Source organism: Brachycentrus maculatus, unplaced genomic scaffold (assembly GCF_059751285.1).
Source record: "Brachycentrus maculatus isolate JH-2025_06_01 unplaced genomic scaffold, ASM5975128v1 h1tg000018l, whole genome shotgun sequence".
Lineage (NCBI taxonomy): Eukaryota > Metazoa > Arthropoda > Insecta > Trichoptera > Brachycentridae > Brachycentrus > Brachycentrus maculatus.
Genome location: NW_028280772.1, coordinates 479,344 through 496,612, shown reverse-complemented (window position 1 = coordinate 496,612; position 17,269 = coordinate 479,344). Strand labels below are relative to the sequence as shown.

The 17,269-nt window shown below is 34.7% G+C and overlaps 1 protein-coding gene across 5 annotated transcripts in view; it reads right to left on the bottom strand.

The window, feature by feature from the left end:
* Window positions 1-17,269, bottom strand: part of Fhos (Formin homology 2 domain containing) — a 100,118-nt gene that overhangs the window by 22,692 nt on the left and 60,157 nt on the right. For all 5 annotated transcript variants that reach the window (XM_088267159.1, XM_088267142.1, XM_088267151.1 and 2 more), the window contains one exon: window positions 398-456. In XM_088267159.1, the coding sequence (XP_088123285.1) occupies window positions 398-456 (59 nt within the window). The remainder of the gene's footprint in view (window positions 1-397; window positions 457-17,269) is intronic.

The window sequence follows — 17,269 nt, the reverse complement described above, 5'->3', positions numbered from 1 at the left end:
ACAGATCTTTTACAACCTGAATGTTTTTTCTCCATTTCAAAAATATTTAGTTTATTTAAAAAAAAAATAACAATACATTTTCTTCAAAACGCATAAACAATACTTTCTGCCCTGTAGCAGGTAAATATTAAGTTAAAAGTATGCCGCTTTTGCTGGAATATAGTCATTCATTTTCTGGGCATTCCGAAAACATGCACAACTGAAAATTGACGATTTTTGATATACGACGTTGTTGAAAGGAGTGAGCGTTATGTGATAATTTACTAGGAAAAAACTTTTTTTAATGGACTTTTCATTTCGTAATTAAAATTTGTCCAATTTGAATACGAATACTATATATTAACCCTATTAATATTAAGGGTTTATTAGGAATTTATTTCATTACATAAAAACTCACCTCGTATAGCATGTACGCGGACTGATAACTGCGTTCTAAGGACAATGTAGTTTTTCCGACTGAAAAGAAAGAAAAATATACATTGAAAAACTGCACACAAGGTAAACATAACAGAAAATAAAAGTTAATTCAAAAATATTATTTTGCAATGAAAGCAAGCGCGTTGCTTATGGCTTAGATTATTTTTTATTGTGGAGATGGATAAGATCCGTTCGCCCGTTTCAAAGATCCGCATCCATGGATTTGTATCACTTAAAAATTCCGTACTTTTGACCGGACCGATTGAATGATAGATCTTTCGTCAGACGAAGAAACCCGTTCAATTTCGAGTGAATCTCGTTCGCCAAGGCTGAACCCGTTCACAGTTGTATAGAATCCCTGATTCACTAATTTGTGATCTGACTGATAAATTGAAATACAAGTATATAAAGCATAAAGAAAAAAGACGTAGAGATCAGATGAAAGTAAGTAACCTTAATTTTTTCTCATGAAATTTCCTGACGAACCATTTTTTTTGCTTCTTGGTTAACAATTCATTAAACAATCTATGAACCCGTGAACGAGTCACCGTAAGCGAAGAATGTTTGCAAAGACAGTGGTGTGGCGTTTTGTTCTCTGTCTATCCTTGCGGAAGCGGCGCGATAGTTAGTTAAGAGTAATACAGAAATAATCTGCAGATTCGACTCGTTTTGGGTCCAAACGTGTAACCCATGAAGTATGTCGGGGTTTCGTTAAAGATAACGTATTGCTATCCACTTACCTGCAAGAACACTGGATATTTGACGTAGAAGTTATGTAATTAGACATCACTGATTCACTTTTGAGCACATTGGGAAATACTTTAAAATTATCATTTATGAGGGTCTGAGTATGTGCAGAATTTAATAACTTGTAGTTTGTAATTTCAAGGCCCATAGCTTCCTATACTTCTGCACAATGGTTGAGACCATTTATAAAACGTTTAAGGAAAAAAATAAGTTATTTGTATACAATTACGATTTAAAAATCGTTTAAAATCGAATATGTAATTTTATTAATAAAAAACGTTAATATATTAATTATTAATTACATAAACATTTTACAACCGATTATCGTACCCATTTGACGTAGAACTTTCACAGTTACAAAGTGATAATTATTTTTTTACGTTCAAAAACTTCACATTAAAAATACATTAAATTACATAGAAAGATAGAATATGTAAATTAAATTTATCGTGTAAGTGTGTTAAAATATCTGTTTTTTTATTATTAAATAAATATATGCGGACGTTTAATAGGTTGGTGACCCCTGGTTCAGGATCTAGCAGACAAAGCACCACGTTCAACTCTAGACAAGACCAGACCTGTTCTCGAGAAACTGTCATATCACTACCGCTGACTTGTGTTCGTAACATAATAGCCATACAAGAGCGAGCGTCGAAAACTAAAAATAAAATAAAATCAAATAAGTATGCATATTTTTTTGGGGATATTATTTTGCATATGGTATACCTTTATATGTATTTAAATTACTTTTTTTATATTCATATGAATTCCGAAGCGGTATCTTTTCTATAGGGAGGATGAACGATGTATCTTTTATTAACTTTAAATCATGTAAATGACGTTTTTAATGTGTAACTTTTTAGGCAGTGATTTGATAATCGATAATTGGACGAGAATTCAAAGTAAAATTTCAAGGACGCGTCACGTTTGTTGGGCACATTTTGTTACATGAGAGAGAAGATTGATATAACTGTTCCCAACACAGATTAAAATAAAACATATTTTTTAGCTAATTTATATTTTTTTGTAAACATACAAATATTCACGTAAATATCTATAAACTTTAAACATAATAAGCAAGGTAAATAATAAATGTAACTGCAATCTAAAATAGTAATTATAATAAATATAAGGGGACATTCCGCAATTTCTTTTTCCCCTCCGACGTGAAACTTAGGCTGGGCGTTAGACCAAAAGAAGTTGTGAACCTGTGCTTCGGATTTGATTTTAATGTAAATTTTACCCAAGTTTTACCTAGTAAAAGACCACTATTTCTTAAAATCTACTGTGATACGTGTTTCGGTGTTTGAAAATTATGTGGAATGCATAAAGTGACCGTACGTCCCGTTTTGAACGGGACCGTCCCGTTTTTAGATAGCCCGAGCAACATAATTTTTTCAAATTAATATTATTTATTCCTATTATTTTCTTTATCAACATTCCTTTTCTGACAACATTTTGAGTGTGTCCTAATACTTGTTCAATAAAAAGCTTCTTTACATCTCACCAATAGATGTCTCTAGTGAAGTTCTAGTGATTCAAGAACAAGGTTTCTAAATAGGTTCATATATATAGAACTTCTAAGAATTTGAGTAGTGTGGTTGTCAATAATGTGTAGAATTGGTGAATGTTACACGTGTGTAAAGTGATCACTTAAACCAGCCTATGACGGTAGTCAGCCCCGTAAATGCCCAGACTTCCATATGCTTCTTCATCTTTTATGAGATGTCAAAAAATAATTCTTTTTCTTATTATTTTTTGACATCTCATCAAAGATGAAGAAGAAAATGGAAGTCTGGGGTAAAAATAATATGAAAATAACTCCTGTAATTGGAGATAATCCAGATTTTGTGAACAAGTATTTAAAAATTAGTAGATATCCCGTTTTGAGGCCAAAATAAATGATCAGTTTAGGAATGCATCGAAACGAAATGCATCGGTAACGATTATCGGAGCCTTCACCGTTTAGTAGTTTGCAGTTTGGCTCTTTATGCATCCGCTATCAAATCACGATTCCTAGATTTATTAATTTTATGCCCGTCAAATCTTGTTCGTTTTCAAGACGTTGTCAGCTCGCCTGTATCCAGAATGGCAGCTGTCTTCTGGACCCCGCTGAGAGACCAGCAGCGAGAGGGCGAGCTTCCGGTCTGCTACACGACACGGAGACCAGCGCTAACGCGAGTTATCTATACTTTACAAGTCATTAACTTTACGTCTTTGCAATATTAATTATGCAGCACTCGTAAAAGAGTTGTAAGATGCCAACTGCCGACCATTTTGTACAAACGCACTTTGATGACATATTAACTTATTTCGCAAGTTACTCCTCACTCGCACCCAATGATCCATGGGACATGTTATCTTCAGTCCAGGTTGATAGTAAATAATAATAAATTGATATCTCCCATAAAGGGGTGAAAATAAATATTAGTGATTTTACACTCTCATTTTTATTTAATACTACCCTGGACTGGTCCCTGAAGCGCAGGATTGATCACTCTTGCCTTCGTGTAAGTAACGATCAAAATAACACTGCGTCAATACGATGAAATTCCCTATGCACCATTGGGTGCGGATAAGGGTTAGAAGATTATATAATATTTAAGAGCACTTAAGGAGTCGATGATTTTAATTTCCACTATTTCTTTGTTGAGATGTCAAAAAATAATATGAAAAATAACTCCTATAATCGGAAAAATCCAGATTTAAGAACAAGTATTTGGACACACTCAAAATGTTGTAAATATATGTATGTAATAAAATATCACTTGGATTATGTTCGCTGGCACAACTTTTCCCCGTGCGAAGTAAAATGCAACTGCCTGTACTGAGAAAATTACCACGCGATTCCACTCCTGTTGACATCTTCGGCGACTTTCATTTCTTCAAAGAATTCCCGCTTTTTGTCCACCGCCAGAGTACCTATTCAACTTTCCTCGCGTTTTTCCGAAGCGATTCTTCTCCCATCGCTGTTGCTCGCTCGGTGGTCCGAGTTCACAGCGCGGTCGGCGAACGCAATCAAACGGCTGCCCTGACAACGGAACGAACGTGGGAAATTTACGAGCGTTTCGAATGCGAATTGCCTTACGCACTCTTCCCGTTGCGCATTTAACCTTCGAGCAGGCGCGTTGTCCTAAAATTGATGACAAATGCACCCTATCGCTTCCTCCACCCTTACCACTTAATTGCAAGCATCCAGCTCCGAGCTATTCGAGGGTCAGTGTCTCTCTAAACTACAGACGCACCTAGTGTGCTAAGAAGTTTTTCATTGAAAAATAGAAATTTCCTTTCAGCGTAAATTTAAGTGTTTTTTTATGTAGTTTATATGGAAATAAACTAATTTCCCTATTGACTTCTCATTTAAATCGTTTCCTTTACAGGTAAATGTTTTTTTTTATTATTAATTTTGGAAGTGTTTTAACAGGAAAACATGTCAGACCAACTGAAGAGAAGAGAAAACAATTGAAGAATTTTTATTGGAAAAAATAAGTTTACACGATTGTGAACGACATATATAAATATAATTTATCTTAGTACATTTATCTTTGTTGAGATGTTAAGAAATAATATGATAAATAACTCATGTGATTGAAGATAATCCAGATTTATGAACAAGTGTTTAGACACACTCAAAATGTTCTTAATATGTATGGCACCGAAACGGTTGTCTGGTCTGGAATCAACATGTCGGTAAGTTTATCTTACAATTCACGGAAAGTCGACATTTCATACTAAAAAGTGTCGATACATATTCCCTGAAAGTTAATGTTACCGATAAAATGTAGATAGGAAAAGATAGTAAGCTGGAATAACACTTTGACGATAACTTTAGTTGATTTATTATATAAATATTTCGATAACTTAAATTTTCTGACAATTCGGATAGAAAACATACTAGAAATAAGCATCCCGAAGTAATTTTGAAATTATTTATGCTACGTATTTAATTTGTAAATCCGGCCATGATATTTACCGATATAGCGTAATATATGTGGAGTGATGGGGCAAGTAAACTAGGCTGCAGTCATCTCAGGATGGCTAAAAATTCCGCATGGAAATCCCTGACATGAAGATCGGCAACAAAATTAAAATATATAAATAAAGTCTGCGTGAGGCCCATCATGACACATGGGATCGAATGCAGAGTGGATACGGCTAAGAAAATACAAATACAGACGCAAGATCCAAGACGTCGTTAGGTGGGGAAGGCAACGAAGATAATGGTATGCGCGTGTGAGGAGAATGGAACCATCCAGACTCCCCCTCATCACAATGCAAGGCCAACTCTAAGGTAGACGACTCCCGGGCAGACCACTAAAGAGATGGATCGACAGCTGGGAATCGACATCGCAGGAGGCTAATCCCTCTTAAAAACAGGGCACAAGGCCCACACCAAGAAAAAGATATATACTTGTATATATATATATATATATATATATATATATATATATATATATATATATATATATATATATATATATATATATATATATAAATTATGGGTAATTTAAACACATAACGATGTGCAAAACGACACGATCGCAAATATTTATTATATTTATATATTGTATAAACTTTTTTATTAGATATTAATTTATTAATATTTGTCACAGATTATATGACCGTATTTGGCAGAATGCCTTAATAAATAAGAATGAAGTGTTATTTATTATTATTCCGTAGGCGCTTGTATTTTTATCGAATCCAATAATTTAAATATAAATATAAAAAATACATAAAAATAACAAATTCTAAAATCATAAATATGTAAGTCATATTAAATTACAATAATTTATAGTGCAAACGTCTAAATATACAACAAAAATAATTTTACAATTACAAATTTACATTTTTAATATTTCTATTTTTTATTTATTTTAAAACATATTACATACAAAATTCATATATCGCTCACTCCTTTCAAGAACGTCATAAATCAAAAATCGTCAATTTCCAGATGTGTATGTTTTCGGAATGCCCAGAAAATTTACTACATCCCAGCAAAAGAGGCATATTTTTAACTTAATATTAACCCGCTACAGGGCAAAAAATTTTGTTTTTGCATTTTGAAGAAAAGGTATTGTTTAATTATTTTCTTAAACTAAATATTTTTAAAATGGAGAAAAAACCTTCAGGTTTTACCTAAAAAGATCACTTGCACAGTAAAAAGTTCAATAAGTGGCTTGATATTTATTTTTAATACATTGTGTTATATTTTTGAACTTTAAAAACGTTGTCCTGAAAAATCATGTTTTTTGATTTATGACGTTCTTGAAAGGAGTGAGCGATATGTAAATATATAATATTCCCGATGAGTAACTTCCAAAGAAATAAGGAAAGAATGCAAGTCTGAGATATCGATAACATAAAGAAATCTGTATTGAGATGGTTTGGATATGTTGAACGTATGAGTGAGGAAAAAACAGTTAAACAAATTTATGAGGCAAATGTAATTGGAAAAAAGAAGCAGAGTAAGACCAAGGAAAACTAGGCGCATTCAGGTATGTTAAATACTTGAATGCGGCCGGGTTATGAGTTGAATTAATCGGCGGGTATGTATGAAGAGATACATGAATGTGGAAGAGGCGAAGAAGTTTGCAAACACAGGGTGGTATGGCGTTCCATTATTTCTGCCTACCCCTGCGGAGAACCGGTGTGAGGGTTACTTATTTGGTTAGTAATTATAATTTCTCATTTTGGGACATGGGATTAAAAGGTTAACAAGACTGAAACGCTAATAAGATTTTTTTTAAAAGATATAATAATTAAACAAAACTAACAGATCAAAATATAAAATATTAAGATGTGTGTATATATATATATATATATATATATATATATATATATATATATATATATATATATATATATATATATATATATATATATATATATATATATATATATATATATATATATATATATATATATATATATATATATATATATATATATATATATATATATATATATATATATATATATATATATATATATATATATATATATATATATATATATATATATATATATATATATATATATAAACATTTTATATATGTATATACATACAATTTTATCTTCTTCACTCTTTACTTACATGTTCAATATTCATAAAATGAAGGCTAAGGAATGTGAACAAAATTGGATTTTCCCTTTCGATATTTCGACTGAATACAAAAGAATCTTAATATGTAATTTCGTTTAGTATATGGTCGCATTATGCATGCCGCTCACAAATCATCGAAACTCTTTGTTTTAGTCACCTATTCATTATAAATCCTATTCAACCGTTAAGGGGGTATCTACATTCATTCCAAGTGAACCAGAGAAATGAGTTACATATTTCATTAATTATTCGGCAGAAATTTTGTAGTGAATATAAATTAAAAATTTAAATTTAAATTTATATTCCCTTTAATTTTTTTGCTTTTACTTGGTAAATAAAAGTATTTGTTCAAATCTATTGTGCCACGTGTTTCGATACCTTTAACATCATTTTCAAACATCGCAAATGGTATTCAACAAGAAAAAGTTTAATTTTAAAATTGTTTTTTTTTTTAATTTAGGTAGGTACTTCAATATATAACGTTCACCTTATTATAATTCATAGTTCACTTTGTGTTATATTACTTAAAAATACTAATTTATGACTGCCGGATTCGCAATAACCATTCCAGTATCAGGGCAACTGAAGTCTACAGTTTTTTAAGTGGTATTACAAATAGAACGATAAACGATAAGGAGAGAGGTATATTACCTTACCACAAAGGAAAAGTAAACGTAGCGCAATGGTCAGCACGCTCGGCTACCGTAATGGAGGTTCCGGGTTCGATTCCCAGGGGTAGGGGTCAAATAGATACAAGTGATTTTTTTACTCTAATATTAATTCAATATTACCCTGGACTGGTACCTGACGCGTAGGGCTGATCACCTTTCCTTCATTTGTTAACGATCAAGATAACACTGCGTTTATATGATGCGGTACCCTATGTACCATCGGTAGCGGATGATGGTTTGAAAAAAAGAAGATAAAATATTGTAAATAATAAATAAAAAATATAATATATGTATTAAAAAAGGAAAAGTCCATCTTCAAGCATAAGAACTCAGTCTCTTTTTTAGAGAGGCACAAACCCAACTAAAATTTTAAGATTAAAAAAATATATTTATTATTATATATGGTTTCAAATAGATTTATTACAAAAATTCAGCTGAATACGAATCCCTCAAAACGTTACCAATTGTCAGTTACGTCTTCTATGGTTACTACAGTATACTTTATACTGTAAATAGAATACAAATGAAATATTCAGGAACCGTACTCACTATCTCCCATCTGCGTACAAAACGTAAATTGGAGATCAGATGTTTTTCTAAAGCGTGTCGCGCGTCGTGATTTACAATATAAACATCACTCAGTTGTATGAAAGTAAACGTGCAACAATCGAATCGATTAGCAGTTCCGACTGCGTTCCCACAGAATAAATAATAACGGGATTCAAATTCGTCTCGTTTCACTTGTACTTTTTATACATGTTTAACATAATAATTAAGCAAATATAGGCTTACTATGCGCCGCGTACATAGTACCTAGTCATCTTCAAGAGAGAGTGGGTTCACTATTCACTCGGGTCGAGTATGGGCAAGAGATAAGTTGCCATTATAGTGCTTGCCACTTGGTCGTTCGAATACTGCGGAATCATCGTGGCGCTCGAAATAGTGCTCAAACTGACAGTTCACAGCGGAGCTGGTGGTATTGCCAAAAGAAGGGTGAAAGCGGAGTGAAAACCGTTCAAATACCACACCTTGTTGAAAAACTAATGTACCGCAGGACTAAAAGTGAAGAAATTAGAAAGATATCGCTCGAATAACAGAGTGGGTCCCAGCATTGATGTACGGAAATGAAACATTGAATTGCCAAAAGAAGGGTAAAATTGGAGTGAACCCCGTTGAAAGGCGATTCTCTTCTGTGGTCTCATTCTTGTGGATTGGTTTGCAGTAACAAACGACACCTCTTTCGCCATTCTGGTAAATTATGCGCCACCCTCTTCAGCTCCTCATACGTTGAGCAGCAAATATCCTTGTACAAGTCGCAAAGATATTGGCGTCCTCTGGCATTTGTTCCCTCTATTATCAGGTGCAGGAAACCGTCCTGTCTCAACACGTGACCGATCCATTTGGCGCGTCTCTTCGAGATAGTCGCGAGAAGGTGCTTCTTTCTTCGATTATTTGTAGTACGTTCGAGATATGGTCTCTCCAGGATATCCCTAGCATTATTCTATAGGTCCGAAAAGCGTACATTCTGCGGTGCAAAGGTTAGAAAAACTTATGTACCGCAGGACTAAAAATGAAGATATTAGAAAGAAATGTAAGTCTGAGTTGAAGATAATTAAAAATATTCAGAAAGGTTCTCTGAGGTGGTTTGGACATGTGGAGCGAATGAGTATTTTTCTTATTGTGCCACTCCACGCTAAAGGTTGGCGATCTTCATGCTTAATATAACTTATAACATTGACCGCAGCCGCTCTATACAGCGACTCAGTGCTACAGTGGAACATCTCATTCAAGATGAAGAAGAATATGTAAGTCTAGGTTTAACAGTCTAGGTATTACTAGGTATTAAGTCTAGGTATTATAAGGTATTACAGGGCTAAAAAGTTGGGGTCTCTAAAGCTTAAAAGCTTACTCTACTAAACCATAGATGCTACCGAGAACTCACGCATGAAAAAATGTGTTAATTATATGATAAACCAGCCTATGACAAGTCGTAAGTCCTGTAAAAACCAAGACTTCCATATTCTTCTTCATTTACGTTGAGATGTCAAGTATGAAATTGTGTCGGGTTGTGGTCCCGTGGTTAGTGTCGCGGATTCTTAAAACAGAGTTTCTCGGTTCGAATCTACTCTACCACAATTCGATACCTATTTCTAATAATGAGCCGCTCAAGCTCACAGAAATAGTATGAAATTTAAATATTTGTGTAAATAATAAAAAATACAAATATTTCTCTCAAAACCTGAAATCTGGTATTTTCAAAAGTCTAAGTAACCGGAGATCGTGTATGACTAGATAGATATGGAAGCTAGGATTGTATGTCAGGACAGACGTGTGTGGCGTAGTACATCCATTGGCTCGTTGTGTCATATTGTTAGGTTTATTTTTTTTAACTATTGATGCAATCACGTCTCAGGTACAAGCTTGTCTGTGTTCCGAATCAAAATGATTTATTCGGAGATGCTTTAAGTGAGTATCACCGCCGAGAAAATATAGCAGTCGATGATCTAAGTCTGTATAAAGGTGGACGTGTATACCTACATATATTTGGTCAGTAGAATAAAAAATAACGAAGAATAATCGGTTTATATTATTATGCATACACGCAATAGATTATATTTGCCCGGTTCAATGACTGACAATCAAAAAACAAAATGTACTTAATCTAGAAGTTACTTGTCTGGGTCCGTTTCTCTAACCCTTATCCGCACCCAATGGTGCATAGGGCACTACATGTTACTGACGCAATGTTATCTTGATCGTTATTTACATGCATGCGTGGTGATCACTCCTGAGATTTAGGGACCAGTAATATTAAATAAATATTGCAGTGTAAAACCACAGATATTTATTTTCAGCCCCCCCTCTGGGAATTGAACCCGAGACTTCCAGCACGACAGCTAAACACGCTCACCTAACTAGAAGAAGAGGATTACCCTTCAAAGCAGTAAATTTGAAAATATTATTAACACATTAAATAATACATGACATTTAATGAACGTTTGTCACGATTTATTTATAAATTATATACCTATGCATAAAGAAGAATATGGAAGTCTGGATTATGAACTGTCATAGGCTGATTAAGTGATCCTCAGTCTATATGATGGGTACAGAGATAGGGTCGGCTGGTACTTACTACATGGCCCGGGTAGACGAAGGTATTACTGAAATATTACTGAATACCTACATCTATATGTACCTACAATAATGAAGCATGGAATTCTTATTTATCTTCATTTAAAAGCGATAAAATTCAAGTAGACTACAATTGAAAGCGCAAGTGGAAAGTGAATTTGTCATTCTATTAAACGGGCGGCCTAGAAACGTAACACGGAGACATGTCGTTCGCTAAATTGGTGCAAAATCAAGATAGATGGATCGCGTGGGATATTTCCATTTTGAATGATTTTAAGTAATCAGGAATTCTAGCTTGTAAAATTGTTACGTTTTAGTGAGATTTAATGATTTTACATTGGTTTAACACAGGATTGGTCACGTTTTGTCGCAACTTTAATTAAGATTTCGATTTAAAACAGTAAATATAACAGATTTGCATTTAAATCGACAGGCGCCGTGGCGTAGTTGGGTAGACTCTCGACCGCGAAACTGGCGTCGCGGGTTCGATTCCCGCAAATTGCAAAATGAATTCAAGAAAGATTTACTTTCAATTGGTCTGGGTGTTTGTGACGTATTTTTCACATTTACCTTCCCTATCCTTACTATCCTACCTGCAGACAAGCATCTAAAGCTTTGCGGGTTATTTATTCCTTTAAAAAAAAGTGCAATATTGGAAAAGTAACTTTTTGGGGATGCCCTCTACAATTGTTGAACGAGAATTTCCGAGTAAATAACACTATTCCTAAAAATCTTTTGTGATACATGTTTTTGTGACAAAAAATGCGTAATGCATCGAAACACGTGTCACAATAGATTTGAAGAAATATCGGTTTTACTAAGTAAAAATAAAATTAAAAATGAATACATTTTATCACAAAGTGACTGCCGAATCAATTAATGAGAGAATTAACGATTCTAAGGTCCAGTTGGAGGCATTACAGTAGATAGACTACTACGTGTAGATAAAGTGAAGATTTTTTATACTACTACTACTACTACTACAACCATCACGCCGTTTCTCTAGAAGGGTAGGCAGAGAGGATGGAGCGCCTCATTCGTCTGTTCTGACATGCACTCCTAGCTTCCTTCACATCCATACATCTAGTCATGCATGCCTTCCGATCACGAAGACTTTAAGACACCACTAGATTTTAGCATCTGGTTGATCTGGTCGTGTTAAGGCGTTTTCGGCTGTCATCGTTCTATTCTCTCGCTCACATTCACCAGATAATTGTTTTTGGTCATTCTCTCGTTATCCATTCGCTTCACAAGTCCATACCACCCTAAGGATCTTTTCTTAATCTTTTCAATTGTCCCTGTGGAGTATGTCAGGACAGAAAAGTGTGGAGTTCCATCCTCTGCACATTGAAAAATATTGTACATTTATTGTATTTGAACTGAAGACTGAACGATTCATTTAAATTCGATACCAGTGTATCCAGGAAGTTTTGTTGTATAATCTATAATACCTAAGTATATACATACATAAACTTCCTCTGAATACGTTCATTTCAAGTTCAAATTGATGAGTATAATTTACTAGTGTGCGGCGCTAACAAAAGACTTCCACGAAGCGTACTTGGTGACATTATATGTACATATCAATAAACATCATATGTAATGTACTCGTAAATTATCGCAGTTAATAATAATTTATTATTTTTTTATAATGTAGAATTTACTGACATATGCCCGTGTTCTCTTGGACCACGTTAAACGACTGATTTAATAAAAAGTGTGTGTTTGTGTGTGAATATATAGGTACATATGTATGTACAAATCTATTAATATGAATGAAAATAATTTATAAAAAAAACTTTGTTTTAAAATTATAATATAGGGTCCGCCATCTAAAGTTTTTTTTTTCAACTAGTGCTTATTTCGTGAATGGTAACACTTAGCTCATGTCTGATTTGACAGATAATTAGTTTTATCCTTCCGCTGAGCGAATATGGTTGTGTATACGCTTGAACAACGCTGGAAAATATTGCGACATTACTTTGAAAATCATGGTAATGTTGCAGAATGTGTGCGAAAATTGCGTACGGTTTTTGGAAGAAGAGAAGCACCGTCAGCTCCGTATGTTCGTTATCTTGTGAAAAAAGTGAAAGAAACTGGCATCCTCATCGATAAACCAAAGCGTGAAAAGCCAAAAACAGTGCGTACACCCGAGAATATCGATGTTGTGGCAGAAAGTGTGCGTGAAGCGCCATCAACATCAATTCACCGTCGTTCTCAACAATTGAACATTTCGGAGACATCATTGAGACGAATTTTGCATAAAGACCTTGGTATGACGCCATACAAAGTCCAATTGGTTCAGGAGTTGAAGCCAACTGACCATCCAATGCGTTTTCGCTTCGCTGAGTGGGCCTGCGATCGACTTACAGAAGATGCCGATTTTGCCAAAAAAATCATCTTTTCGGATGAAGCTCATTTTGATCTTGGCGGGTATGTAAACAAGCAAAATTGTCGTATTTGGGGCACAGAAAACCCGCACGCATACATTGAAAAGCCGGTACACCCAAAACGAGTCACTGTTTGGTGCGGATTTTGGTCCAGAGGCATAATTGGGCCATTTTTCTTTGAAAATGAGCAAGGAGTGGCCGTTACAGTCAATGGCGATCGTTATCGGGCCATGTTGAACGGATTTTTGTTCACAAAAATTGAAGAGGAGGATATTGGCAACATTTGGTTTCAACAGGACGGCGCTACGTGCCACACAGCCGAAGCTACACTCGATGTTTTGCGCCCTGTTTTTGAAAAAAAAAGTTATTTGGCGGACCCTTTACATTAGCGAAATTGAAATCCCTACATGGCAGTTTACCTCTACTCGATACATTCTACGCTGAGGCAGGTTCATAATCGAGATGGTATAATTTATTTAACCGCAGAGAACACGGCGAAAATTAGTAAGAAAACATAGTGCAGTAAAACCTCGATATGATGAACCTATAGAGGTTATATACGTTAAATACTTAACGATTTTTTGATATAACGGACAAAAATCCGGTCAAATGCAAAAAAATATAAACGTTCTGTAAATAATATTATACATGCTTAATTCAAGTGTCGCCACATGTAAAAAAAATAACGGCCAAGATAATTACATCATACGTATAGCACTAGAATTTTATCATACAACACCAACCTTTCATGTAACGAAGTTCAATTATGTATATTTTATCCTTTTTTGTAAGTGCGAACAAAACTTCCTTTTTAAAGCAGGATTACCGAAAGCAAGCGCGTCGATATCAAACAGCAACGTCACTTCACGACGAATGTCGGAAGACAATAAATATAATTTCATTTTATTTTTTTGTCATCGTAGATGAAGAAGAGTATGGAAATCTGGGCTTACGACCGTCATAGGCTGGTTTGTGATCACTTTACACACGTGTAACATTTACCAATTCTACCTATAATTGGAGATATATTTAATAACTCCTTATAGACATGTCCGCCTCCGTAGTGTAATGGTCAGCACGCTCGGCTACCGTTCTGATGGTACCGGGCTCGATTCCCAGGGGGGTCAAATAAATATAAGTGATTTTTTCACTCTAATATTTATTCAATATTACCCTGTACTGGTGCCTGAAGCGGAGGGCTGATCAAGATAACACTGCATTTATATGATGCAGTGCCCTATGCACCATAAGGGTGTGGATAAGGGTTTGAAGAAGTAAATAGATATAGATATATTTAATATACTCTAATTGAGATAATCCAGATTTGTGAACACACTCAAAATGTTGTAAATAGAATTTTAATGATGTTTCGTATTGTTTATTTGTATATTAACACAGTGTCCACATTTTGAGAAATATTTAAAACCTATTTTTATATAACGGACATTCGTCTTTAACGGGACCACATCCCCCCAATCAGGCCATTATATCGAGGTTTTACTGTATTGCATTACAAAGAAGACAATTGACACGGTCATCATATTTTCCATGATTTGATCTTAAACAATGAGCGTCGCGTATTTATTTGCAAACTGTCGAGTCGTAAAAACACATTGCCTATTCAAGCGAAACTCTCTCCTGCGAGTAGATCGGGAAACAGTAAAGCCGACATGACATTTGCGGTCTGTAATGAACGCGATCCGAGTACAATCCGCTCGCGCCATTGTGTGAATAGCTAATGCATCTCAGCGGGAACTTAATAGTGGTATTTAACCCTTTGGTTAGTAGGAACTTGTGGAACTGGGCAGGTCGTGTGGCACGTATGTCTGAGGATAGATTGACGAAAAAGGTGCGTGACTGGAGGCCTAGACGCGTGAGTAGGCCCCAGATAAGATGGTCCAACAGAGAACCCTGGAAGCCATAAAGGGATGCCTTTGTTCAATACTGGACACAATAAGAAGGCTGAATGTAATGTAATGTACTAGGACGTTTGGGGTGCTAGAAATACCGCGTTTAAATAAAAATAATTCAAAAGTAAAATGTGTTCGATAATTTATAAACACTCTGTGCCGTTGTTGAAACAAATCCATTTTTAAGTTTCATCTTCATTGAAAAAAAACTAATTGCAGGATGTAAATGATTAAAATTAAAAAAATCGATGTAAAACTTATTTAAAAAAAAAACATAGTATGAATAGAAAATTTACACAACCCTGAAATTATCCTTAAAACACCGTGAAAAATGTATCTGATACTTTATAAATCATGACGTCAGATCCGACGGATCCGGTATTTCTCGCTAGAGTAGGGGAGAGTGCCCATGAGTGGGACAGAGGATGAATGGGACAATCGTCCTCCAGCCCAAACTATTGTAACAAAAAAAAATAAAAAAATACCCAACATTAACGTTACGATATTAGACAGATTAATCCTCAAACCACAGTTCTCGACTGACAGTGAAGCGAGTAAGACGTGTTACAATTTTTTTGCGTCAAAAAGTAATTTATATTCTGTAATTTGATTATGTTTGCACATATAAGTTATAATAAGTGCTCCAATTGATATATACAATTATTTAAGTCAGTTCTCTCCGTATATTATAAAGTAAGTTTCATCAAAATTACTTTAGTATAAATGTATCGATTTATCTATTTTTCTAAAAATCACGCATTTCCTTGAATGGGACGCGTCCAGTGATCATGAATGGGACGGTCCCACTCAAAGGAAAAATTGTCCCATTCGTGACGAATACTTTTTATTTACATTAAAAATCGTTTGTACTCGTTTGTATTACACGTATTGTAAACATTATATTGTTTTTAGGTTATAATGCCAAGAACACGCATAACCAACGTTCAAATTGAAGCTGCTGTAGAAGAGGTTTTAAATAAAAAGCAAAATATAAGGTTGGTTGCAAAGACATATGCAATAGGAAAATCATCTCTTTATAGACATGTTAAACAAGTAAAGGCTGATGTCTGATCTTAAACAAGTAAAGGCCGATTCTAGTGGTTAGATATTTTTACATACACCTAGCATAGGAATAACAGAGCCTATCAGCCGAAGCTAAACTGGCAGGGCACAACGGAGTCCTGGTTCTAACTCTAATGTATGGAAGTGAAACATGGAGTTGGCAAAAGAAGGATAAAAGTAGACTGAATGCAGTCAAAATGCGATCTCTCAGAAGAATGTGCGACAAAACGATGTATGATAGATGTTCGAATAGTGAAATAAGGAAGGAATGCAAAGCTGAGACAAGCATTATCGATGAAATTAAGAAAGGTGTGCTGAGATGGTTTAGACATGTAGAACGAATGAGTGAGGAAAGGACGGTAAAATAAATTTATGAGGCGAATGAAGAACATGGCAAGATCAGGAATGCCAAATACTTAAAAGTAGTCAGGTTAGGAGTCGTAATAATCAGCGGGTATGTATGAGGAGATCCATGAACGTGGAAGAGGGGAAGAATGTTTGCAAAGACAGAGTGGTGTGGCGTTCTATTCTTTCTGCTTATCTCTGCGGGGAAGCGGCGTGATGGTTCGTTAGTTTTTTTAGTTAGTTTACTCTGAAGCAAGAAGAAAAGCTTTCCACGTATTTAAATTCAGCTGGAAGAATATGTTCTACAGTACAGAAAAAGATTAGAAAGGGGAAATCAAGTATAATCTCTGACACTCCAGAAAAGGACAAGTTTTTGAAAATACAATTATTGAAGAATGGAAAAGGAAAACCTATAGATAGTCCAAAAAATAAGCCTAACGCTAAAAGAGTTTAAAAAAACTCATAGAAGAGATTTCAATGAGT